This window comes from Mandrillus leucophaeus, unplaced genomic scaffold (assembly GCF_000951045.1).
Source record: "Mandrillus leucophaeus isolate KB7577 unplaced genomic scaffold, Mleu.le_1.0 Scaffold103, whole genome shotgun sequence".
NCBI classification, from domain to species: domain Eukaryota; kingdom Metazoa; phylum Chordata; class Mammalia; order Primates; family Cercopithecidae; genus Mandrillus; species Mandrillus leucophaeus.
In genome coordinates this window covers 947,129-974,775 of record NW_012098432.1, presented here as the reverse complement: position 1 = coordinate 974,775, position 27,647 = coordinate 947,129, and the positions used below count along the sequence as shown (strand labels likewise).

At 34.9% G+C, this 27,647-nt stretch overlaps 1 protein-coding gene across 2 annotated transcripts in view; it reads left to right on the top strand.

Annotated features, from left to right (window-relative positions):
- Positions 1 to 27,307, top strand: part of NEGR1 (neuronal growth regulator 1) — a 942,943-nt gene extending 915,636 nt beyond the window's left edge. For both annotated transcript variants that reach the window (XM_011977699.1, XM_011977695.1), the window contains one exon: positions 23,452 to 27,307. In XM_011977699.1, coding sequence (XP_011833089.1) covers positions 23,452 to 23,576 — 125 coding nt within the window. In that variant the 3' untranslated portion in view covers positions 23,577 to 27,307. The remainder of the gene's footprint in view (positions 1 to 23,451) is intronic.
- Positions 27,308 to 27,647: the final 340 nt, after the last annotated feature.

Sequence of the window (27,647 nt, the reverse complement as noted above, 5' to 3'; positions counted from 1 at the left end):
GTTTTTTACTTTATTCAAACTGTCCTTTTTTGTATATTATAGTGTTAAATAAACTGAATTTATGATTTATATCTTCATGGTATTTCCAGATACATTTTTACTTGCTTTTCAATCAGTATTTGTGGGATTTGAATACATCTAAGCAATGCCAGGGAATACATATTTATTGCCTGATCATAAAGAAAAAGTTCTTTCTTTAATTCTTATATGGAGAGTCACAACTATTAAAAAAAAAAGCTATAAGACATACCACTTCAGAAAATTTAGCAAAATGTGAATTATACACTTTCTGTACTGCCAAGCTAAAATGTGGATGTCTTATAGACAACTCTATGCTGTAAGAATGTTGGAAAGTCTGGATAATCTAAGGATTTTGAGTGAAAATACAGTATGACTGTTTAACTAATTCAGTACCATTAAAAAATCAAAACCGTGAATTTTAATTTTACATAAAAACAAGAGAGAAAAAGGCACATTACATATTGCAGTCACCTAGTTGAGCCCCAAGCAAAAGAGCAGAGAATTGCAGAGGAAGGATATGTTAGAGCAATACCCAGCAGAGGCCAGGTCACACTGAGGTTTACAGAGGCAATACAGAGAAAGGAGCTGAGCTCTCAATGAGACCATAGATCCAAGAGCAGAAAGGAAGAGTGTCTTTGAGCCTGGATCCAGGAGCTATAATGGCTATAGTTTGCCAGACGGTGCCAAACAGAAGCAAAAATTCAAAGATGAGTTGCCCAATTGTTCTAAGAAGATACTCTCGTCTTCCATACTGCACTACCAGAGACTCTGCAGTGGGAGGGAAGGCTGGTACTTTTCTATTATATAACATTTATTTTTGCCTCTGCTTATCTGCCCTAGGAGGCAATTACCTTTCTGAGAAGAGAGGCAGGGGCTGGCAAAAGGCCTTGAACATAGTAGGCAGTCAACACATTTGTTGAATAATAAGTGTCAATTATCCTCCTTCCTCTCACCCTGCAGTGAATCCTTCATAAATAAGTATGGGTAATCCACAAAGTGTATTTTTACTTTAAAACAAAATACATCTCTTAAATATTTCTCTTACAGAGGCACTTTGAACTGAAAGCAAACACAAAGTTTCCATATGAATACTATTTTGAGAAAATGTTAAGTATCACAAAACAGCGATTTCTAAAAGTTGAAGGGCCTTGTTAACCGTTACCACAGTATGTCATCCCTACCCAGTGTTTTAATTGCCACTATTTGACTGCAGAACAATGAGGTATGGATGGATCTAGGACTGGCTGGAGAGGTCCCAGGGTGAGAACAAAATGGAATGCACTGTGCACTGAACCTAACAGATGGAGAAAGCCTCTGATGGATGACTCTCTGGAAGCATCAGAGACCACTGGCTCTGGGTGACTTGGCTCAGGCTATTAGCAAAAAAGAAGTTTGATTCAAGCCAGTCTTTTATCGATAAGGATTTTACTGTGCAACCCCCACCGAGCATTTGAATTCGAAATGAAATGTAATTTAGACTTCGCTTAGTTTTTCGGACTTTTTTTTTTGTTTTAATTTTACCTTTTGTAAAAATAACAAAAACTGCTGATGGTACACAGAGATTTGTATTCCTGACATGTAAAATAATCCATTTAAATACTATGTGCTAGTTCCTTCTTTAGAAATAAGTTTTTCAGGAATTTAAGTTCATTGAGGGTAAATATAGGTATGTTTGCCAGTACCACCAGCAGTTCTAGTCAATGTGGTTTATGAAAAAAAAAAAAATTTAATAAGAACTCTAAAATTATCCCGATGCAACCTTTCAATCAAAGAACTAAAAAATTATGTATTGATCATACCAGGGTTTCTTCTAACTTCATACTGGCTTGTTTGTGAAAGAAAAGTCTTTAAAAAAGCTACCTGTAGGTGATGAAGATTTTTAAAGTATTCTTTTCTTCCTTTTTATTAGAGAAAATCCAAAGGGAGTTTTAAAATTTGTTTCTTTGTGTATTTTTTTAATGGTGGATCTTATTCTAACAATTTTTAAACCTTTACATGTGTTGCTTATCTCTGAGGGGCAGCCTTGCAAAGTACCTAAGAACAGAGATTTTAAAATCGCATTGACTGGGTTAAATCTAGGCTCCAACATTTATGTGTCTCAGTTTTCTCCATTTATACAGTGGAGAAAATAATATAGGCTGTTGTGAGGAGTAAATAAATTTATGTAATAAATTTATATATGCGAAGTTTTTAAAACAGACTTAAACACGGTAGGTCTAAGAATATACGAATCAGCTATTCTGATTATTTTGTTCTAGATTCCAGAGGTCCTGAAATATGAAATTATTCATTATCTTTCAGCCACGCATTTTGCTGACAGCACATTGATATCATGTCCCTAGCATTTGAATTTATTGGAGTTTATACTCAGTGCCTTAACACAGCAGTTTTATAGATAAATGAATATGAGTTTTTGTTTGTGTGAAACATTGATTTGAACACTATTATTATACAGGTACTATTTAGAATGAGACTTAACACAGACTGCCTTTATAGCAGGTGTGAAATCTTCAGCCCACAGGCCACATATGCACCTCAGCTTAATGTCATCTAGCCAGAAGGCAAGCACCCAGAGCTGGCATTGCCATTTGTACCTTCTGCTGTGAAAATACAAAAGGGCATTTGCAGTCTTTATTATCCTACAAACATGTAAACTGGGACTGTTTCCCATCCACCTCACTTTCTGCCATAATTAGAATTCTCAGTCTTCCTCTGCCCTTTCAGTAAGTGTCTTTGTATGCCTCTAAATGTTGCTATGCATAAGGAGAGTGTGTGTGTGTTTGTGTGCGTGTGTGTGTGTGTTATCAGCCTCTCAGTGTGTCTTATATCCGGGTGCATAGCTCCCTTTGAGCACATCTCTCATTATTCTTTGTCCTACTGTATTTGTTGGTCATTCTCTTTGTATGGCTCATAGCATATGTAAGTTCAACATTCACTGCCTTTCTTTACTCTCATGTGATTGTCTCAGTCTATCACTTAAAATTCTAGAATACTAGAATTAAAATGGAATATTGTGCTATTTTACGCTTGGCATAATTCCTTAATAAAGAACCAAAATTTATATTTTATTGATTACTGAATGTATTGAATAGCATTCTTACTTAACAAATATTTAACTACTTACTATAGGACAGGAACTAGAACAAAAGAGTTTGTTTTTCTTACTCTCATTTTTTAAAGGTGCAGAAAATACTATACATTTCTCTTAACTAAAACATAGCTAGTAATTTAAATATCTTTTAACTTGTTGATTTATTACTGGTTAACTCTTCCTAGAAAAACTAAAGGATTTCCTGCCTTGCTGTAATATATAAAGTAAGAAATTAGTTGTGAAAAGATGTATATTAAGATTAGATATTTATTTCCAAATAGATTGGGGTGTATTAATGCAAGTAAATGCAAATCCACAATAACAATGAATTTAACTTTAACATCAAAGGACTACTTCTTCAGAACACAGGAAGGATGAGGACAGTCTGTGCGTGCTAGTGGCATGGCTATTGACTTAACATGCTGTGCAATCTGGATCACAGGTTTGTCTTCTAGCACACAGGCAGAGCACATTACAGTCTGGGTCATGTAGGAGAATTCTGTGTTTGAAAAGAAGAAAGTTTCTAAATTTTGGCTCAGAGAAATATCCAGCTACATATATGTGCCTTTATGCTTATGACATCGCCAAGGTGAGCATGCATACAGGTACTGACATTTTTAGGTGAGCTACCAAAGCAAACACCAGTTATTCAGGCAATGAGCCTAAAGAGACCTCAAGGACAGAAGGTAAGAACCAGTGAAAGCTAAAATATAGATGAAGAGGAACTTCAACATGGCTGCTGTGTGAGCTTCCTGCTCCCTTACTGGCATTTCTTTGATATGGGATTTTCAAAGCAGGTGCTATTCTTATTGCAATCACATTGTCACACTCCATTATGAGGAAGCAATTAAGCCCATAATAAGTGAAGAGGTGATGTTTTGTGTTTTTTTTAAATCTCACCTAACTGTTGATTTGTTAGCTTTTGAAAACAGATAGGAATTTTTCAATTACACCCTGCAAAATACCTTTTCTCATTCTGAGTGTTTAAAGGCAAATGTATCTTGGATCCAGTGCTTTTGTGTTTACAAATCTGGATATGATTTAGTAAGCTTTAAAGAGATAGCAAGCACACAGTAAGGAAATCAGATTTACATAATTTTCTGCTTGCTTACAGAACACAGCGGTTGAGATTATCTTTTACATTTGGGAAGACTGTTTTAATATGATAAGATGAAATACCACCTACAGTACACTTGATCTTGCTAGTTTGACTTCTTAAAATAAATTACAGGCTGATTTGTCATCGTGACTTTTAACATAAATTGCTATATAATCTAAAGGAGCAATTCTAAAGGAGACTATCTTTTTACCTCATCTACATAAAAAGATTTAGGTTATTTCTACATTTATTCTTTTCTCTGTGCAATTTATTTGCTGTAACTTTACATGGCAGGAACTAAAAAAATCCACGTTTTGTTCACTTCATCCATTCTTCTATTCATGCATGATAAGTAGCAACTAGCAGCTTAAATGGAGAAATGGCACAAGTAAAATAAATACGTACACTTTACTTTTTGTATGTAAAAAAGTATTCTTTAAGGGGAGGTGTGTGCCTTTTTCTCCCATTGGAAACAAAGTTAAATTGCAACCTTGGAGAAATAAGATGAGCTAAGGCATTGCTCATTATCTTTTACACTATGTATGTATGCATATATGTATGTAGGTAGTCTTGCAGTTTCAATAACTGCTATAAATAATGAGTGTCATAGTCCAAACGTCTTTTAGCTGTAGGAGTGTGATTGCTGGGAAAAGAGGAGGTAGTGCTAAACCAAAGGACCCAAGGGACCCTCTTATGTAATCATGAGCCTCAGGGGAATGTTTGGTGTTTTTTGTCCTGATTTTTGCTTTATGGATTGTGAGCATTAAGCTTGACTAAGCTTTCTGTCACTGTCTCTAAATTACATTTGTCCAAATTTGCCATGGTTCCTATTTTCTGTATCATCTGTATTTATTATTTGACCACAAAAGAGTTAGAAAATGAGCATGGTTATATGCTTTCCAGGATTAGTTATTCATGGAGAAGTGCTCCGACTCAGGTATTTTACATCAAAAAAGTGTGTGGAGGGGTGCACACAGGTCTTCTGGTCAAGCTTTCTTACTGTATTCTGTATAGAGATTACATATATGTATGTATTATCTTATTCAGGGCTCAGCATGAAATTGGAGTAATCCCGGATTTATAAGTGGATGATGATTATTTCCTTCCAACTCAGTGGAATAATAGTACTGACCCCCTGCCTGGAGTCTCTGATTGGAGCCTTTGTTTTTATTGTTTTTAATAGTTGGGGAAAGGTTTGTAGAAAACATGAGTCACACATATAGCATAGGATTATATAATGTCATCCATACAATGTCATCTCTGATGCTGCTTTCAGTTTAAACAAAAACTCAAAGATAGACAAGTTTAATGGGAGATTTATTTGGAATCATAAGAAAGATTCGGCCTTGCCTACCTCTTCCATGCTTTAAGCCTTCCTGCTCCAAGAAGAACTTCTCAGAATAGTCCAGCCCACTGTGAAATCCTCTTCTTGAAGCTAAGAGCACGTATTATGTGTGCTGCTCAGTCATTTCATCTTGACATGTCTTTTCTTTTTTTAATTTCTAACTTTTGTCTCTTTAACCCTTCCTGCCTTTCCACAGTTTATGTGACAAGCCCCAATATGAAACAGATTGTTAACTTGCATTTGCTTTCTATTGCTATGAAACAATTACCAGAAATCAAGTGGCTTAAAGCAACACAAATTTGCTTTCAGGTCTGTAAGTCTTGTGTAATATGGCTTAACTAGGTTTTCTGCATATGGTCTCACAAAGCTGAAACCAAGGTGTCAGCTCAGCTGGGTTCTTATCTGTAGGCTCTAGGGAAGAATTACTTTTGAGCTCATTTGTGTTTTCAGGATCCAGTTCCTTGTGGTAGAGGGACTGAGGTCCTCATTTTCTTGTTGGCTGTCAGCAGAAGTCTGCTTTCTGCTTCTGAAAGTCACCTGCATTTCTTAACACATGGGGCCCCCTCAGTTTTGAAGCCAGCAACAAAAGGCCGATCCCTGTCTGGGTTTTTAATCTCTGACTTTTGCCACCAGTGAAGAAAACTGCCTGCTTTTACAAGACCTCATGTAACTGGGGTAGGCCCACCCAGATCATCTCCAGATTTTAAGATCAACTAACTCGGAATTTTAATTACATCCACAAAATCTTTCACTACAGCACTTAGATTAGTGCTTGACTGAGTAACCAGGGGATGGGAGTGTCTGGGGAGGAAAGACATCTTTAGAATTCTTCCTACCACACTGACCATGGTGCATTATCTCCTGTGACACTGAGGTAATTCTGTGCACAGGTAGATACTAAATTCATTTATTAAATGAATCCACAAACGTATGAACAAATGAATAATAAAGATAATTTTGTCAGTCAGATATATCATCATACAAATTACAAATAGATAAAACTGAGCCTGTAGGTGAAGATGATTTTATTTTACCCAAATGCATTCATTTTGGGTCATTATACTTAACCTTATGTCTATGATTGAATTAATTAATCATGGAGCGATTTACCATTCAATGGTGAGAAGTTGTTTATCAAATGACAACAAATTTTAAAAGGGTTTTTTTTCTTTAAAGTCCTAACTATTAGCATCTGAGAGTTATGCCTTAGTCTCAAAGTGCTTTTACAAACCGATGTGTACATTACAAAGCACAGGCACAAACATTGTCTCCTCTAACATTCACAGTAGTCTATAGTGTGACTATAGCCCCTATAGAAATTTGAGGCTCACAATGCTGCAGTATTTTGTTGAAGATCTTAATTCTTTATACTCAAAATGTTCTAAATGCAAGTGATTTTGCAAAAAAAAAAAAAAAGGGGGGGGTGAGGTGGGTGAGGAGGAGTTGGTCATAATGATATAGTCAAAGAATTAAATGAAGAGATTAACAAAAAAAAATTCTGGCCAATTCTTTATATGCCATGCCCAAATGCTTGATAATTATAATGTGATTGCTATCCCACCTTGTATCTAACAGTGGAATTATGTATCTTCAGGAATTGCAATGGTAAGTTATCTATGGCAAGTAGAAGAGACTAGTTTTTCCCACATTTTGTGAAATGCTGAAAAAGGACTTCTAATCTCTACCAGTGAAGTAATGAAAAGGTAAAATCTTCAAATGAACAACATGCAACTACATTTGTCTCTAATTAGTATCTATGAAATAATGACACTCATTTTTCTCTTCCACGAATTTGTAGTTTTTTTTATGTTTTAAAAATAGCTTTTTAAAAAATTTCATTTTATTTTCTTGGGACAAAAAATTATTTCAAGAAATGCTCTGTTGCCCAGGCTAGAGTGCAGTGGTGCAATTAGAGCTCACAGCAGTCTTGACCTCCTGGGCTCAAGCAATCCTCTCACCTCAGCCTCCTAAGTAGCTACGGTGATAGGTGTATGCCAACACATACCATTTTTTAATTTTTTTTATTTTTTGTAGAGATGGGATCTTGCTTTGTTGCCCAGGCTGATCTCGAACTCCTGGACTCTAGGGCTCCTCCTGCACTGACCTCCCAAAGTGCTAGGATTACAGGTGTGAGTCACCGGGCCCAGCCAAAAACAGGTTTTTGAATCTGTACTTTTCGTAATTCAGTGATCAGGGAATCAAACTGTATTTACAGACTCAGGATGCCTGTTTCATAACTTAAAAAACAAACTCAAATGCAATTCTGTTGCACAATATGTATTTTAAGAAGGGTGTTTATAGGATAATTGGAATTATCAGACTTGTATAATTTAGTAAACATACCTAGGAATAGAAAAAGGCTCAAAATGTCCAATATAAAGAGATGCATTTGCAGGGCTCCAAGATCAATATGTTTGTGTCTCCTGTGCTACTTTCAGTCATAGGATTCCCTTGACCTCTTCTTCCAGCATTCTTCAAGTTTCAATATCCTTTCCAACAGTCACTTTGCCTCTTCTCAACCACTCCCTTCCACTTACAAAATCCTTTCTGTAATATTCCACATCTTATTTCATTTTACTTTCAGAAAACAATAAAAGAAGGCCTTTCTTCAGTTCTTTTCCTGTAGCTGCTAAGCCTAGATTAAATCTGAGGTAATTTTCACAGTCCTTCCTATGAGTGACTTTGAGCTTGACCTAGGCCCCTCTTTAGCTTTCGACTATGAGATTTCAGAGGAATTATTGCTTGTTCCTTAAAGAATATAAATGACATTATGACGGTCTTAAATAAGGAAAACATTCACACAAAAACCATTATGACAAATTGAGGAATATTAAAGTAGTCAATTTGTGTATTTCATTGAACATTCTGAACCATACAAATGTGAATGCAGTTTTCAATATACAAACAAGCCAGTTCTGTAACAATAGACAGTGTCATTGTGTATCAGACATTATGCATAGTGCAGCCAGCTGCATCAAAGAGATGGGGGAACTGGGATTTGTTTTTAATGTTAAATTGAAATCCAGAAAAATTATTATTGTCACTCTGTAATAAACAGGAATGTGGCTTAATGAAAACCTTTATTTGTATTGGTGAGTTTTTTGTTCCTAATTCAGAAGTGGATAACGCTGTTCTTTATAAGCGGGTAGCTGCCACAATGCTTAAACTTTGCAAAATATCATCTTGTTCACATGTGACGAATATCAGAAGAATAGTTTAAATAGTATAGATAAGATATAGTTTAATATAGGAGGAGATTCCAGGAAGCTTAGCAGGAACATTCACAGTGCTTATTATATCCTTCTTATAACCCTTTGTCTTAAAAAAAATGTGTAACAAGGAGATATTAACATTTAACATCTCTTCTCCCTTTGGTGAAGGGAGAAAATAATCATCTGTCTTTTCTAATTTAAAGATTAAAAAATTACACCCAAGTGCAATTGTGCATTATGTAGCCCAAACCTTTTTATAATGATATGTTTCTAAGAATACATCAAAATGTATGGTTGCTTTTTAATGCTTGCTTTCTTTAAGTGTTACACATAAACTTGCAGAGAATTTTAGAATTTTTCTTGGCAATTAGAATGATGTTGAATGTTACTATTAATTGTGAATATAAGTAAAGAAGTTAGTGTGAAATGGAAAAATGTATGTTAAAATACATGTATTTAAATGTGGCTTTTTTATTTTATTAGCAGTTACTCCTAGATACTAGTGTGCTAGGAAGTACAGAAGTTACTCTGATAAAACCAAATTGACACATTTATTGTTTTTAAACTATACCTTTGCTCTCTAGGAATATATGGTTCTCTTAATTTTTTTTTCCATTTTTCAAGTTTTTGAGCCCTGGCCTGAAGCTTGAATAATAAGCCAGAGCTGCTCCTTCACTAGAAAAAAATTAAAACCAAAACCAACAACTAAATTTTATGCAGAGATATCTGAATGCTAATTTTCTGATTTCATGTGTACCTTTTAGCAACTGATGAATCAAGACACAGTCTAGTCATCTAGCTGAATGTTGTAGATGCCTACTCTTTTGATTCTAGGCCAAGTTCTTCTTACAAAAATAAATTAGCCATTCATAACAGATTTCTAATATAATGTTATTAAAATATCACTAATATTGAATCAATACATATTTATTATGAGCTCCATATGCTTGAGGCGCTAAAAAAGTTAAAATTGAGCACATTATGAAAGATGTGAAGAAAGTATGTATTGACTATAGATCTTGGAAATTATTTCCAACATTTAATATTTCAAGAAATAATTATATCACTTCCAGCATGTATATAGAACACACTCATTTTGTATTTTATTGGTTGAAATGTCTAATTAAAGAGGGGTCTAGAGTTTGGATAATTTACTAGACTATGGAATTATTTTGATCATATTATATTTAGAAACATTTTAAGATTCCTATTTGCTACTTTAATATTAATAAGCAATGAGCATTATAAAAGCATGAAGCAAAATACTAACTAAATTCATGTGAGCAGTGCAATATTCTGGAAAGGACATTAAACTTAAAATCTGGACACTTGCATTAATTCTCTGTGTAGCTCTTTCCTCTCCAGACTTGAGTGTCTTCTGGCTATAAAACGACATAAGCCTAGAATGTCTTTCTCTAAATAGATTCTGATTTAGTTATGCTTTGACAAAGGAGAATAGATTCTCTCAAAATTTCTTTTAACTCTGGAATTAAAATAACATATGATTTTGTAAAAATCATTTCCTTTTTTCTGGTGTAGAATTTTTTTTTTTTTTTTTTTTTTTTTTTTTTCTGGAGTGCGGTGGTGCGATCTCGACTCACTACAAGCTCCGCCTCCCGGGTTCGCGCCATTCTCCTGCCTCAGCCTCCCGAGTAACTGGGACTACCGGCGCCCGCCACCACGCCTGACTAAGTTTTTGTAATTTTAGTAGAGACGGGGTTTCACAGTGTTAGTCAGGATGGTCTCGATCTGCTGATCTCGTGATCCACTCGCCTTGGTCTCCCAAAGTGCTGGGGTTACAGGTGTGAGCCACCGCGCCCGGCCAAATGTTTTTTTTTCTATTTGACTTCATAGTCCTAAAAGCTAAGAATTAGGTGTTGTTGATCTTTGTGTATGTATGAATGCAATGCCTAACACATAGTAGGCACTCCATAGCACTTGTTGAATAAATAATGTGATTACTGGTGTAAAAATCAGTTACTCCTAAATTATAATTTCCTGACTTAGGTAAATCTCAAAGATCAATTTTCCAATCATATGTTTAAATGTATATATTAAGGTTAAGTATAATTGAAAGTACTGCTAAAGTAGAGGCATCTCTCAATAAAATAAAGGTGTTATGAAATAACAAAACTTTTCCTAATGTTTTGTGCCTGAAGGAACTATGGATATAAACTTAATGCTAATAAACTGGAACATTTATTAATGCAGGGAATACTATTTTTATTACAGTCAAAAATGATTTTAAACAGTAATGTAAGTGGCCAAATTTGCAATATCTATAAAAATTAGACAGAGGTAAGGTGTTTTGATGTAATGATTTTAAAAGTGCACGCCTCTCTCTCCTTTTTACTATCTTGACTAGTGTCTGAGTTCAGTACTGGCATCACTGTGCACGTTTTTTTTTTTTTTTCTTTTCATCCTTTTCTGGACTCTTCTTTGGACTAGAATTCCCTAATATCTGATATTTGTGTGCCTGCCCCCAAAGTCCTTCCACAGCAGTTGTATTTCTCATTTTCCCATTTTACAAGTTGGATAATCTTAGGCAGCAATAGAGCCTTGAGGAAAGAACATTTCAAGGTTGTAGAGGAGAGGAGTATTTTATAGTTGAAATCATAATAAAAAATAAGAACTATGAGTGCCTTTAAATATTTAAGAAATACAAGAGGAGACCAAACTTTCATTAAGCAGTATTGCTGGTATAGCAGAAACCAAAATGATGATAGTGTAAAACAGTGGGTGATATTCCTGGGATAAAATCTATGAGAAAAAAAAAACCATTTAATTAAGATTTTAAGACCTAGGTTTTTGTTGTTGTTGTTATTAAGAGTATGTGCCTGCTAACAGTATAATTAATGCAAACCTCATAAAAGTGACACCAACTGAGAGAATTATCAAGAGCCAAGAAGAATAGTGGCAAAGAGAATAGATAACGGTTTACTTTCAACAGATTTATTTATCCAAATTAATTTTCTGTGCACCTACTATGTGCAAAGCACCATGAAGCGTAGGGAGATATGAAGTTGCAGTAGACACAGTATTTACAATGTATTGTTTTCCTTTTCTTTATATAAGCTTATTGTCTTTCTCTGGATACCCCTAAAATGAGCAGTTTTCTTGTAGGTGATTATTTTGGGAAGGAATTTCAAAGAACACTGGTGGGTGATTGGAACAAATAAAATAGGGAGGAAGGGAAGAAGGGAAAGCCAGTCCAAGAATACACTATTGAACTGATACTAGCTGTGCATAACTGGACTCCATCCTACTAGGGACTCTCTGAGGAGTCCTGTAGAATATACTTTAGAATTGTTTGCCCTGCACACAACCAGTTGTCATAGCAACAGCTAAAGTAGAAACATAATGAGAAGATGTAAGGCAAAATACAAAAATTGTGTCAAACAAGTGTATTTTGCAAATTTATCTCATATGGAAATAAAAAGAGCAGTTATTTATTAAGCCCTTATTATATGCAGTCACTGTGATAGACTCTGGGGAAGAAGAAATAAGAGGAAAAGAAAGATGAAAAAATATGGTTCCGGCTCTTTAGAAACTCGAACTCTAGGCGAGGAAGCAAGTACCTAAGCAAGGCCTTGAGAGAACGTGAGTTACAATGAGGCCTCCAGGGAGGGAAGAAGTAAGGAAGAGATCTTGGTTATTACAGATGTAACACCGAACTTGCTTCTTAAGGAGAAATATGTCAGATAGAGGTGGGAGAATTGGGAGGAAGTAGAAGAAGGCAATTCCAAGTAAAAGAAGCACGGACTGTAAACCCAAGGAGCTAAAAGGCTATGGTTTGTTCAGAGCATTGTGATCTTAAAGGAGCTGCATATTAAAACTACAAAAAATTAGCAGGGCGTGGTGGCGGGCGCCTGTAGTCTCAGCTACTGGGGAGGCTGAGGCAGGAGAATGGTGTGAACCCTGGAGGCGGAGGTTGCAGTGAGCGCAGAGGGCGCCACTGCACTCCAGCCTGGGCAACAGAGTGAGACTCGTCTCAAAAAAAAATTTAGGCACAGGTGGTTTACCGTTTTTCTTTCTTTCTGTTTTTGAAAGTTGCATTCTCTACCACATTTTTCCCCCGTGAACTACAACTAATCAAGCTGTGAAACACTACTTGCTTCTTTTCTCCAGTTTGCTAGGAGAAAGGTCTATCTCAACACAAGAGTCAACATGACTATCCAGTAAAACATCACAGTGGCATTCCTCAAAAAAAAACAAACCACTGTACCCTGGAACACAGAACAGTACATGAGGAATAGCAGGAATAGCAGGTGATCACTGGGTGTGTATACTTAAGCATTACTTGTTTAGTGGAGGAGTTTTCTGATCCGCATTTTTAAAGCTATGCTTTAGAAGGGACATATATTGTTGGTGTCATTGTTACTGTTTCAAATTTCTAGAATTCTGAGATACACACGCTGTCCTGCCAACAACTGAACATTTCTTCCTGGGCCAACGTAGGGGCTTACATTGGTACTTCTTGCGTAAACACTAATACGTTTTCTAAAGCTACCATTTTAAGAAAATTTAATCAACACTTCAATAAACACTTCACTTAGTTGTCTCATTTGCTTATCATAACACTAGGAGGGATAATTTTATCCCCTTTGTTCAACTAAAAAAACTGAGGTGCCAAGATGCTAAGCTAATACCTCCTATGCTTGACTGTTAAGAAATATGGCCTCCACCGGTAAAAAACACATTCAAATAGAACTCACAGACAACAGCAATTATTTAACAGATCTCTTGGGTGTGTGTTTATATGTTAGTAAAGGTATAACTCTGTATTTATGATATGATGTCTTGAGAGACGTCCAAGAAGACAAGATTTGTCTTTTCAGAACCAATGTTACTCTACAGTGGTAGTCAATATTTCCAAGTCCTGAATTCTCGATTGATGATACTATCTTTCCTATCTCTTTTTTCTTGAGCTCAATAGTAAAACCTCATCCTAATGCATAAATTTAAACAATGTATCTATACTTCAGTTCTCTGTAATAAATAGTTTGATGGTGCCGAACACTTGATCAAATGCTATGAGTCATACAAAAGTAGTCAAGAAACTTAGACTCTGTAGAAGAAGATGCACATGACAGTGATAAAGTATAGGTAAAATATAGGTGAAGTACAGGTAAAAGCTATAGGAGAAAAGGGGACTTGGCAGATTAATTTAATCAGAGTTAGGTAATAATTCAGGGAAGTTACATAGAAGTGGAAGTACAGAGAATCAGAATACCTGAGTCCTTGTCTTATTTTTGCATCTAATTTAAGCCCATTATTCATTCCCTATTAGCCTCACCTCCTCATCTGTAAAACTAAAGGATGGCACCAACTGATCCCCAGTATTCAGACTTTTTTCAGGTTCTAACTTTGTGAGCAGGTGTCATCTGAGATGGGCACTGAGATGTGAGTACTATTTCAAGACATGCAGACATAGAAGCCCATCTCAGATGAAGGCAAACTGCAAATACACAAGTGCAGCAACGTGTCCTGAGAATGGAGAATTTTCTGCCTGCGGTGACACATGCGCAAAGTGTGGAAGAGTATCAGGTATAAGGCTGAAAAAGTAGCTTGTAGAAAGTTTACAGAAGGTCTTACATTCCATGCAAAGTCATTTGGATTTTATCAAGGATTTTAAAATAGCCAAAATATAATGGCAATGATTAGAGAATCATTGAGAGGAACTCAAAATCAATCTAGAGTGTAACAAGTGGAACAATTTAAGTAAATCAGAACTACAAGGCCAGATAATCACTGGCTTTCATTTCACTGGAAAATCGAAGAACAAACAAGCAGACAAAATTTAAAGGTAAATGGAATATTCAAAAAATGGAAATGATCAAGTCTTATGAAATTCGTGATCCTTAATTAATGCCAAAAGAACAATGTTGCAGACTCCAGAAAATAAGCTAGTTTAAGTAACCTTCCTAACACAAAAGATACAAAGAATAAAATGTAGTAAACAAGAAAACCTGATCATGAAACTCTAAATTTAGACACCCTATATAAAAACTTAAATAATTTCACACCCACATCCCCACATGTATAAGATCTTAAAAACGCATTCAACTTGCAAAAATGTTTTCTGGTTTCCAATTTCTCCCATGTTTTTACCACACTAGCAGTGTCACAGTGAAGACACAGCTGATGGCAGTGACTATTAGTGACCTTAAGAACACAGCTGGATTTCTATTTTTATCTCTGTAAAACCTTCTTTTCTTCAACTAAATGATGCCCTAGAGGCCCAAGCTAAAGTCTGTATAGTAAGGGCAATGTGCATTGTATTTTGTGCAAATATATTTCACACAACAAAGACAGAGTTTAAAACACACATCCACACACCCACACATCCACATACACACTCCAAAATATGTCAAGACTTTTATGTAGAAACCCATTTGCAAACCAGCCTGATAGGAGTTGCCATATCAAGTTCAAAGAACCATTCAGGGTCATTCAAAATTACCTGTATTTGACAACACACTTCAAAGCTACTATATATTCATGTAAATTACTTCTGAGTTTCTAAAATGGAGTAAACAAAAAAATTCAAAACATTTAGAAGACATTGATGAACAATTCAAGCTTTGAGACTTTATTTCAGCAACTAGGAAGGATAATAAAAGACAGCAGAATTTGTTTCTGTTTGGATGATTGCTTCCTATTCTCCTTACCTCAAATTAGAGGTAATAGTTTTGGAGAGTTTCATCTGGCTATATGAAGATAAAAGCATTTATCTACAAATAGGCAGATTTCTGAATGTGGGTAATAACCAAGGCAAACATATGTTTAAAATTCCTAATGTAATTGATGCTGAGTAGATAGCAGGGTATATCGTGAACTTTGGCAAAATGGTTATTGAGCAAACAGAATGGAACTCGAGGACGCTGGTCGCCCAGAGAAATAGCTCTGTAGTCGCTAAGAATAAGTTGGAAGGAAAATGCCACTAGTCAAAAAGAGAGAGAAAGGAATTGTGTGACTTCTCTACCCATTCACCTCATTGTTTATAACACAAAAATAAAGAGATTTTCTGTAAAAATGATTATTTTTATGTTTATCAAGTTATAGTCTGTCAAAAATGATGGAACTACCTGAATATAGACATTCAGGTTTTTTATCAAATGAAAAAAAATGTTAGAATAATTATCTAAATACAAATTTTTCTATGACCTTTGGCCTCTAATTCAAGAAAAGAACACCAGTGTGCACTTGTTGGCCTGACTTCTTCTAAAGAAGACAGACAGGAAAGCTGACTGACAAGAATCTGAAGCCGTTTATCCAATTTTAACATTCTTTCCCTAAATGCAAGAGGAGGTGACTGTGGTAGGGAATCCTAAATTGTTACTTGACCACACTGAGAGCTAATTGAAAAGAGGACCATGGTATGTTTACCTCTCTGCGCTCCAGGAGACATGGCACAATGAAGGTGTGTTTAGTAAACAAACAAACAGAAAATCTCTACATTGGTCCCTACAACATGACAACTGTGCTACTCGGGCATTCTTCAACCCTAAAGTTGAGGGGGAGAAAAAGACCCCAGAGGGTCTACAGTACAGGAGCATGCAATATTCACACAAACAAAGCTCTCTTCCTAGAAATCGCAGTGCCACAGATGGGAGGTGGTACATGAGAAGATATAGCATGTCGGTGCTGTATCTATAACTCAGCACATCTCATCTTAGGATCTGGACTATTTGATTTCACCAGAAATAATGGAAAGGAGTGTAATTATGTCACCTGTGTGAGACCTGCTTGATTCTTCCAGATACCATAATGCAAAGTTATATGCCAGTAGAAAAGCATATTGCATCTGCTTCTTTTTCTCTCCTAATCTCTACCCAGTGTTTAAGTAAAATTAAGTGATACAAAAAAGGGAAGTGTAATCTGAGCCTCCGGATATCCCCTGCAGCTGCTGATGGTGGAAAGGGGTGGATATTGCTTCAGAGAGGATTTAATTATCTTTTGAGCAAACTCCTCCCACAGTATGTAATGAAACAGGATCACACTGTCAATTGGATCTAATCAATGGTGTTTAATTTCTCAGTAAACGTATGTGTTCTCTATTTTGAGTACACATTAATCACCCTCTTCTGCATGAAATGTTATTTGGGTGTAAATCATGTGCTTCCCATTAAGGTATATGCTTCCTCAGGAAAATGTAAGTCGAGGCCAGTTTTGTCTTACAGAAGCAGAATTAATATAGCTTTAGTAACTCTAAGATTGCAACAGAAATCTTAAAAACATGACTTAAAGCTAGTTTAGTTAAAGCTTGGGTAATTTAAGGAAATTTCTAGGCAAACAATTCGTATTGTACCAAAACTAAATATTTCATAGTTACATTTGCTGTTGCCTCAAAATACAAACTAGAGCAATACAAGGGAAAACTGCCAAAACAGAAAAGAATATGCAGCAGCTGTGGTAATTGGTAGTGAAAATTGTAATTAGAAAAGATATAAGATATGTGTTAAAATCCAGAATAGATCTTCCTGTCGTCAATGGGAAGAAGTCTCAAAAGCTTACACTCCACTCAGCCTGGACACTTTTGCTTCATACCTGAGACAGATTCTCTAAAAACAAACTCGTCATTAGGTCAACCATGAAACCATTCTCTAAATTTCACTCACCATGCTGTTCTCTTTGGCAAAAGAGAAGAAAAGGAACAGGTCATATCCTCTGACTTTGAAGAAATTGCAAATCAGAGGAGACTGGACAATTATCTAGCTATAAATTGCATTAAATGAAAATCCTCCCAAAGTCAAGAAAAAATAAAGAATTAATATTTTTGTAAGCAAAAATGAAAGACATCTTTGCAAGACCAGAGAAACAGTGATTTAACCAAGTGTAGATTAAAAGTTAAATAAAATATACTTGTTCCATGCAAAGCATCTCAAGTTAAACAGAAAGCTCTGTGGGAACAGGAACCATTTCTGCTTTGCTCATTGCCTCTGAGTGCCTGGCACATAGCACACACTGAATTTGTTAAAGGAATAAGTGAATGAGGAGTGTTTAGATCATCCTTGAAGGAGTATTAATGCTTTGTTAAGTGCTGTACTGGGTGGTTTATACATAACAACACATTTAATCTTTGCAATAACTTTTGAGATACTACCAATCCTCATTTGCAGATGAAGATACTGAACTCAGCAAAGTTAAGAAACTTGCCTAGGTTAGTACAGTTAGAAAGACGTGGAATTGGAACTTGAACCAATGTCATCCAGCTCTACAGTTCATATATTATATACAATGTCATATTTAAAGACTAGAATGTCTTAGCTTTACTAAGAACTAGAAAGAATGACAGCCTGTTCTGTTGTTTGTTTTAAATTCTGATCTGAAAACAGAATCAGTCTCCCTTACATACTGCATTTTATTTTCTTTCTCTTTTTTTTCAATAAAATGGTAAATATAATACAATCTAATACATTGTTCAAGGGCTGGGTATGCTCTCTGTATTTGTTTTAAAACTTCAACCTTTTCTTTCCTTTATCCTCTTCCTTTCTTTCTCATTCTCAATTTAAACTTTTCTTCTCTTTTTTTCATTCTTCTCCTCAAAAACAATTAAGCAGGTCATAAGAAAGAAATAGGACAATTTCATTAAACACTTTGTCTTGAGGGTGAGAAATCATAGGAACAACTATTAAAATAGGATAGTCTATCAAAATGGTCTTGAATTAGACACATGCATATTTAGGAATATTATTTCACATCCAATCCAATAAACATCAATTGAAGACATTTGATATAAGATACAGATGCACATATAGGGAGGAATGTTCCATAACCTCAAGATGTTTATATTTATATATCACATATATATAACTAATTATAAGTTAAGAAGAAAGAAAACATTTCTGAAGTTAGGTATAAGCAGAAGACTAATAATTTTTCTTAGATTGGGGATGGTCTCATGGAAAAACTGGTATTTTTGATGTTTAAGGATGAGCAGGACTTTAATATGCAAAGAGGAATAGGAAGGCTATCTAGGTTTAAGGAGGTAGCATGTGTAAAGGACATGGGGTAATGAAACACTCTTATGTTCTCAGAAAATGGCTTGTATGACTGCAGTGAAGAAGTGGTGTGAGTCTGGATAAATTGACTAGAACCAGATGGCAGAGGTTCCTGAAGTTTTGGCTTCACTCAATAGACAATGGGGAATACTTGAATGTGAGCTAGCATAGGCTTTACTTTTTTTTTTTTTTTTTTTTTTTTTGAGACAGAGTCTTGCTCTGTCGCCCAGGCTGGAGTGCAGTGGCACGATCTTGGCTCACTGCAACATCCACCTCCCGAGTTCAAGTGATTCTCATGCCTCAGCCTCCTGAGTAGCTGGGACTACAAGTGCATGCCACCAGGCCCAGCTAGTTTTTCGTACTTTTAGTAGAGGCGGGGTTTCGCCATGTTAGCCAAGCTATTCTCGAACTCCTGGCCTCAGGCGATCCACCGGCTTCGGCTTCCCAAAGTGCTGGGAGTACAGGCATGAGCCACTGCACCGGGTCAGCATAGGCTTTACTCTTGCCTTTCCTAGTACAATCTATTGTCTACTGAGTAGCCAAGTGATCCTTTAAAAATAATCAAACTCTCCTATGGCTTCTCATGTCACTTAGAATGAAACTAAAGCCCTTGCCATAGCCCAGATACACCTCTGATCACACCACCTATCCTGCCTAATTTTACTTAAGGTAAATAGCAGCATGATATTGAAAAGCAGCTAAAAACTTGGCAGAGATCCTTCAACAGGTCTGGCCATCCCAGAGGCTCAACTAGATGTCTTCTAAGGAATTCAGGCTTCTAGCTTGGACCTATGGGTTCACCTATGCTGACAGTCTTTTGTGGCAAGAGTATGATGTTATCAAGTTCAGTACATGCTCTGTTCCCATATTGTCTACTTAATGATCCGTCTTGTTGCTCAAAATACTTAAGGGAGGTAGTCTGACCTGTACAGGTCAAAGTATAATAAGCCTGAAACTAAAAGAAGAAGAAGAAAGATTCAGCAAAAATACAAAAGGAAAAGATGATACTCTCTGACAAAAGAAGTCAAGGTATTTTGTCTCCGTATAGGTTTGTGGTAACTGGGGGAAATGGATGTGAAGCACAAACATTTACTGAACACCTATTAAGTACCAAACTCTGTGTTCAGTATCAAAGATAAAAGATATATATAATGTATCTTTGCTTCAAGACATTCTTGACCTAAACAGGTTAAGAGTGTAAGTGTATTACCAGTTACTAAGTAATATGGGGGAAAGGCGGTAATGCTTAAAATGTCGTATGGGATTTTCTGAAGGTTTTTTTCTAAGTGATATTTCAGTCCAGTCCAGTCTTGAAGCTAATTTCTAATAGCTAATGGTTATTTTCTTAAGATCAAGTAGTAGATTTGCATTTAACCTAAGAAAATCTATTGACCCAAATAATACTGAGGCCCTTACCTTTAGTATCATTAGCACTGTTCTTCAAATAATTCAGCCAAACAGTCATAACACACACAAACCACACATAATAAATGCCAGCTAATGGGAATAAGGTTGCACAACAATGGCATACCCCAACAATGGAATGTTATAGAGCCATTTTAAAAATGAGATATGTGTGTACTAACGTATGTATATCATTGCATTTTGTAAAAAATAATTGTATTTGTAACTGTTGCCTAGATTACTTATCTGCCGTGACCCCCTAGGGAGTCCTCCCAAGTTTGTATATTATCCTTCAAGTTCCATATACCCTAATGTTCTATATTTACCTATTTATTTATATCCCAAACTAGAATAAGCTCTTCCTGAAAGAGAGGATTGGGTTTTATTCATCTTTGCCTATGTGAGGCTTAATTCAACCCCATGAACATAATAGATATTCAGTAGATAGTTAAAGAGTATGACTGATGACATAGAACTTGACATTAGGTATCTGATCTCACATTATGGTGACTAACTTAGATCTTTGTGTTTTGGTCTACTGATTATTCACGTTTGCTCCACAGTCTATCGCCTGTAACAACTGCAAGCTAATAATTCATCCCCCAGTTTCTAGTTTATTTCAGGACTGATATAAGTATTATATTCATAAACAAAAAAAAGTATATACATTTGTGGCATCAGTGAAAAAAATGTATGCTATTTTAATTGTAAAGTAATAAATTTAAAATATGCTATTGGTAATATCTTTGTTATGTTTAAGACAATAGGAGGCTGAGTGGAAGAAGATAAAACTACATTGGGGAAGGCAGAATTAAGTAATAAAAGGATCATACCTATCTTATTAGGTGCTGCATTGCCAGCACTTAGGAGAGTGCTTGGTACCTAGTTCAATTAAAACTTGCTGAATGAATGAATGAATGAATGAATGAATGAATGAATAATGAATGAATGAATGTTACTATAGTACATTTTCTAGCCTATAATCATGTGGCTTGCTACAGAAGAGATTCTATTTTGTAGGATAGAAATACTCATTTTGATTATGACCCATTCATTTGATTGAGTCATTTACTTAGACATTTCTTGAGCATCCACTATATACCACACTTTGCCAGATTTTATGTCTGGAAACACAAAGATGAATAAGACATGACCTAGAAGAGTTTAAATCTGTTGGAAGAAATGAATATGTAAACAAATATTTGCAATGCAGTGTGATGTTACATAACATATATATTTCATGGTCTCATGACACAAAAGGGGTAGTCAGCTCAGTTTGTTGGAGAAGGAGAGGGGATCCAGGAAAGATTGCCCAAAAATGCATTTTAAAGGATGGATAAGGAGTTTTGAGGGGCCTTGATAATCTACCCATTTAATGTTACTACTTAATTTGTCATAACAAAAATAATTCACCTTTGCTTTTTATGCTTAGCTTTTAAATTTTATTTCTTATTTGTGAAACCATTTATATGCTTTACATATTATTGGTCCTTTACCAGTATGCAAGTTTTATTACACTCAACTTTCTTGAAAAACAATTCTAGCATAACTATTATTGAGAAGGTCATATACTAAACAAAGATTTATTTATATTTTTAAAATATTTTTCTAGGTCTTGAAAAAGGGAAAATAAGGAGTTCCGTAGCTTTAAATTAGACTTTGTATGTATCAGAAATTGAAAAGCTATCTGTTCAACAATAGGCTTACTTTCTTCATCTTTTTATTTAAAAAAAAACTCATTTGTAATTATATACATGCATTAAATCGTTAATTTTGCTCTCTGTTTATTAAAAAATAGTAGTCTCAGTGCTCAAATCCCACTCACCTGGAATCAATAATTGCATTGTCAAGGAAACTTCCCACTGCAGGGACCAATGTATCTTTCATCCCCTTTAATTTCTTGGAAGTGTAAACAACACAATTTATTCTTCTTGTTACAGAGTAATATAGTCATTTGTGAAAGTTTCATTAAAACTATCTCTGGTAATTCAAACTCAGTGTGACTAAACCTGCTCCTGGATTTGAGTTATAAATTTAGAAATGAAGTAGTCGATTTCTTTGCTACATTATTCAATTTCTACTAGGAAATAGTGCTTGAAATCCAGGTTTCATTAAGAAAAGGTGGTTAAAATATGCTGGTGGGTTTCTTGTTATTGCTGTTATTATTATGATGGTAAATGAGAATCAGTCTCAAACAAGTCCAAACATGGTTGTAACATTTAATTTATGGAACACAATATAATTTACATACAAGTAGGCAACTATCCTTTCATAAACAAAGTGGTACCCCTTCAGAACACTCCAACAATATCCCAAACGTGATGAATCTTCAGGTATTCAATGAAAATTCAACATAACTGTTAGCCAAGTACCATGTGAACTTCCCCATATATAAGACTGTAATCTTTCTGATGTGTAAATGTAGTCACACATTCAACTCTCCAAATTCTTCAAAATATCTTTCAGTATAAAAACCTAGTCCCTTTTTCATTACAGTAGAGGTCATTCTACCTGTCTAGAGGTCTAGTTTCAATTCCCTCCACTTCAGGCCTCAAACTTCATGGTTCAGCAAGACTAAATCTACCTTTACATTCTACATGATACACCTTGCTCTGTCCTTTTCTTATGCCTTTGAATATGTTGTTTCTTCTACCCACATGATAGTCTCCTTTGGTAAAACTGTATTTGAAATCTCCCTTGCCCAGCATATTTAAAAGCACAATTTGTCTGTGCTACTGCGATATGCACATGCAACTCTAATATTCCCAGAATTGTATTATAATTGTTTGAAGATCTTTTCTCACCAAAAAAAAAAAGGCCTTGGAAGGGACAATATTCTGGTTTTTCTAGCATTTAGTACAGTATTTAGCTAATAAAACACAGCTACATATACACGCATGAATGAGTATTGTCCACTAATACAAATATTTACAGTATGTATAAGAGGAATAATAATGTTAGTAGCTTTTGAGTACTTAGCATGTGTTTAGTTGATGTAATATGCTGTATGTGCTTCATCTCCAATTCTCACCACAGCCCTGTGAGGTGGATTCTATTATTTCTATTATTTTCATTTTGCCCTGAGAAAACTGAAGCTCTGAGAAGTTAGCCACATAGCCCACACATTGTCATATAGCAGAATCAGATATGAACTTAAGTCTGTCCGACTCCAATGTCAGTGCTTTCCCCAATGCACCTGGCTACCTTTTGATTATTGTCAAGATCTTGGAAGACACAAATTACATTTTGATTTAATCTTTTCCATTTCTTTCCAGCTCCAAGTACAGCCCAGTATGGAATTACCGGAAACGCTGATGTTCTTTTCTCCTGCTGGTACCTTGTGTTGACACTGTCCTCTTTCACCAGCATATTCTACCTGAAGAATGCCATTCTACAATAAATTTAAAGACCCATAAAAGGCTTTTAAGGATTCTCTGAAAGTGCTGATGGCTGGATCCAATCTGGTACAGTTTGTTAAAAGCAGCGTGGGATATAATCAGCAGTGCTTACATGGGGATGATCGCCTTCTGTAGAATTGCTCATTATGTAAATACTTTAATTCTACTCTTTTTTGATTAGCTACATTACCTTGTGAAGCAGTACACATTGTCCTTTTTTTAAGATGTGAAAGCTCTGAAATTACTTTTAGAGGATATTAATTGTGATTTCATGTTTGTAATCTACAACTTTTCAAAAGCATTCAGTCATGGTCTGCTAGGTTGCAGGCTGTAGTTTACAAAAACGAATATTGCAGTGAATATGTGATTCTTTAAGGCTGCAATACAAGCATTCAGTTCCCTGTTTCAATAAGAGTCAATCCACATTTACAAAGATGCATTTTTTCGTTTTTGATAAAAAAGCAAATAATATTGCCTTCAGATTATTTCTTCAAAATATAACACATATCTAGATTTTTCTGCTCGCATGATATTCAGGTTTCAGGAATGAGCCTTGTAATATAACTGGCTGTGCAGCTCTGCTTCTCTTTCCTGTAAGTTCAGCATGGGTGTGCCTTCATAAAATAATATTTTTCTCTTTGTCTCCAACTAATATAAAATGTTTTGCTAAATCTTACAATTTGAAAGCAAAAATAAACCAGAATGATAGTTAAACCATACACTATCTCTAAGTAATGAAGGAAGGAGCTATTGGACTGTAAAAATCTCTTCCTGCACTGACAGTGGGGTTTGTGAATTTTGCCCCACACTAACTCAGTTCTTGTGATGAGAAACAATTTAATAACAGTATAGTAAATATACCATGTGATTTCTTTAGTTGTAGCTAAATGTTAGATCCACCGTGGGAAACCATTTCCTTTAAAAAGACAGCACAGTCCACTCAAAGGATTGCCTAGCAATACAGCATCTTTTCCTTTCACTATTCCAAGCCAAAAATTTTAAGATGATTTGTCAGAAAGGGCACAAAGTCCTATCACCTAATACTACATGAGTTGGTAAGCACTCATCATTAATTTTGTTTCGTGGCAGCTAAGTTAGTATGACAGAGGCAGTGCTCCTGTGGACAGGAGCATTTTGCATATTTTCCATCTGAAAATATCACTCGGTTGATAGTCTGGAATGCATGTTATATATTTTAAAAGTTCCAAAATATATTATAACAGACATTCTATATTGGTATGTAGCAGACCAATCTCTAAAATAGGTAATTCTTCAATAAAATCTTTCTATATAGCCATTTCAGCTCAAACAAGTAAAACCAAAAAAGACCATCCCTTATTTTTTCTTACATGATATATGTAAGATGTGATCAAATGAAGACAAAACACCAATGATGAGAATATCTTAAGATATACTAATTATCAAAATACTGTGAATGTTAAATTATTTCTACTATAAATAATGAAAACTACATTTTGAAGGAAAATGCTGTTACTCTAAACATTAAATTGCAGGAATAGTTTGATGGTTTCACTCTTTACTAAAGAAAGACCATCACCTTGAAAGCCATTTTACGGGTTTGATGAAGTTACCAATTTCAGTACACCTAGATTTCTACAAATAGTCCCCTTTTATAAGTCATAACAACAAAGATCCTACAATAAAATTAGAGGCAAGAAATTTTGCAGTGGTTATACATATTTGAGATATCTAGTATGTTGCCCTAGCAGGGATGGCTTAAAAACTGTGATTTTTTTTTTCTTCAAGTTAAACTTAGTCCCAAAGTACACCATAAATCAATTTTAATTAGAAAAGTGAATCTTAAATGAGGGGACATAGTATACTCTTTCCACAAAATCGCAATAATAAGGCATAAAGCTAGTAAATCTACTAACTATAATAAATGTATGACATTATTTTGATTGATACATTAAAAAAGAGTTTTTAGAACAAATATGGCATTTAACTTTATTATTTATTTGCTTTTAAAAAATATTCTTTGTGGAATTGGTGAATAAACTACAAAATATTATTTTGTATTGCAGCTTTAAAGTGGCACACTCCATAATAATCTACTTACTAGAAATAGTGGTGCTACCACAGAAAATGTTAACCATCAGTACCATTGTTTGGGAGAAAGAAACAGATCAAGAATGCGTATTATTCAGTGACCGCTTTCCTAGAGTTAAAATACCTCCTCTTTGTAAGGTTTGTAGGTAAATTGAGGTATAAACTATGGATGAACCAAATAATTAGTTCAAAGTGTTGTCATGATTCCGAATTTGTGGAGTCTGGTGTTTTTACCATAGAATGTGACAGAAGTACAGTCATAGCTCAGTAGCTATATGTATTTGCCTTTATGTTAGAAGAGACTTTCTTGAGTGACATTTTTAAATAGAGGAGGTATTCACTATGTTTTTCTGTATCACAGCAGCATTCCTAGTCCTTAGGCCCTCGGACAGAGTGAAATCATGAGTATTTATGAGTTCAATATTGTCAAATAAGGCTACAGTATTTGCTTTATTGTGTGAATGTATTGCATATAATGTTCAAGTAGATGATTTTACATTTATGGACATATAAAATGTCTGATTACTCCATTTTATCAGTCCTGACTGTACAAGATTGTTGCAATTTCAGAATAGCAGTTTTATAAATTGATTTATCTTTTAATCTATAACAAGTTTTGTTAGCTGTTCATTTCAGGATTATATTTTCTACAGGTTCCATTTGTGGGACTCCTTTTGTTGCCCCTATTTTTTTTAAAGAAGGAAGAAAGAAAAATAAGTAGCAGTTTAAAAATGAGAATGGAGAGAAAAGAAAAAGAATGAAAAGGAAAGGCAGTAAAGAGGAATAAAGGAAGGGTGGAAGGCATGAAGGAAGGAAGGGAAGAAGGTAGGGAGAAAGAAAGGATGAGAGGGAAGGAAGAATCAGAGTGTTAGGGTAGTTAACTTACACATTTGCATTCTTAGTTTAACTGCAAGTGGTGTAATTATGTTTTACAATGAGCACATTTGAAACGTAAGTCCTATTATACCATTGAGTTCCTATTATGCAGCAATTATATAATAAAAAGTATTGCCCAAGTTATAGTAATGTGAGTGTTTTTGAGACACTAAGAGATTTGAGAGAGAGAATTTCAAACGTAAAGCCGCTTTTGGGGGGTTTATAACTTAACTGAAAAATTAATGCTTCATCATAATGTTTAAGCTATATCTAGAAAGTAGACTGGAGAACTGAGAAAATTACCCAGATAATTCAGGGCAAAAAAAAAAAAAACATATATATATATACACACACACACATATATATATAAAAATACCCCTATGTTTGAAGTCAAAATACTCTGAAAAACTAAATTATCAAAGTCATTCATCTACAATGATCAAATTTACTGAATAATTGTTAATTTATCCATTGTGCTTAGCTTTGTGACACAGCCAAAAGTTACCTATTTAATCTTTTCAATAAAAATTGTTTTTTGAAATCCAGAAATGATTTAAAAAGAGGTCAGGTTTTTAACTATTTATTGAAGTATGTGGATGTACAGTATTTCAATAGATATGAATATGAATAAATGGTATGCCTTAAGATTCTTTGAATATGTATTTACTTTAAAGACTGGAAAAAGCTCTTCCTGTCTTTTAGTAAAACATCCATATTTCATAACCTGATGTAAAATATGTTGTACTGTTTCCAATAGGTGAATATAAACTCAGTTTATCAATTAAAATATGTATTTGACTCATTTTAAAACTCTATTAGTTTAAGAGAAAGAAGGAAGAAATAATAATTTGAAGATATTTCTGCTATTCTCTTTACTTCCTGTGTTACATTCATCTTTCTGCTTACTCTAAAGCAGTACAGGGTAAAATTTTTAGATGCTACCGTTTCAAAGGACTCCACGCTATTTTCTTTCTTGCTGTTGCTGATTCCTAAAAGGTTTGATGAGCTGAACTACATCTAAACTAAAAATAAGTTTTCTGGAAACATTTTATTATTAATTATTTAGAATCTTTACCAGGTGAAATACAGCAGAGTTAGCAACAGAGACTGATGATAAAATTCTGATG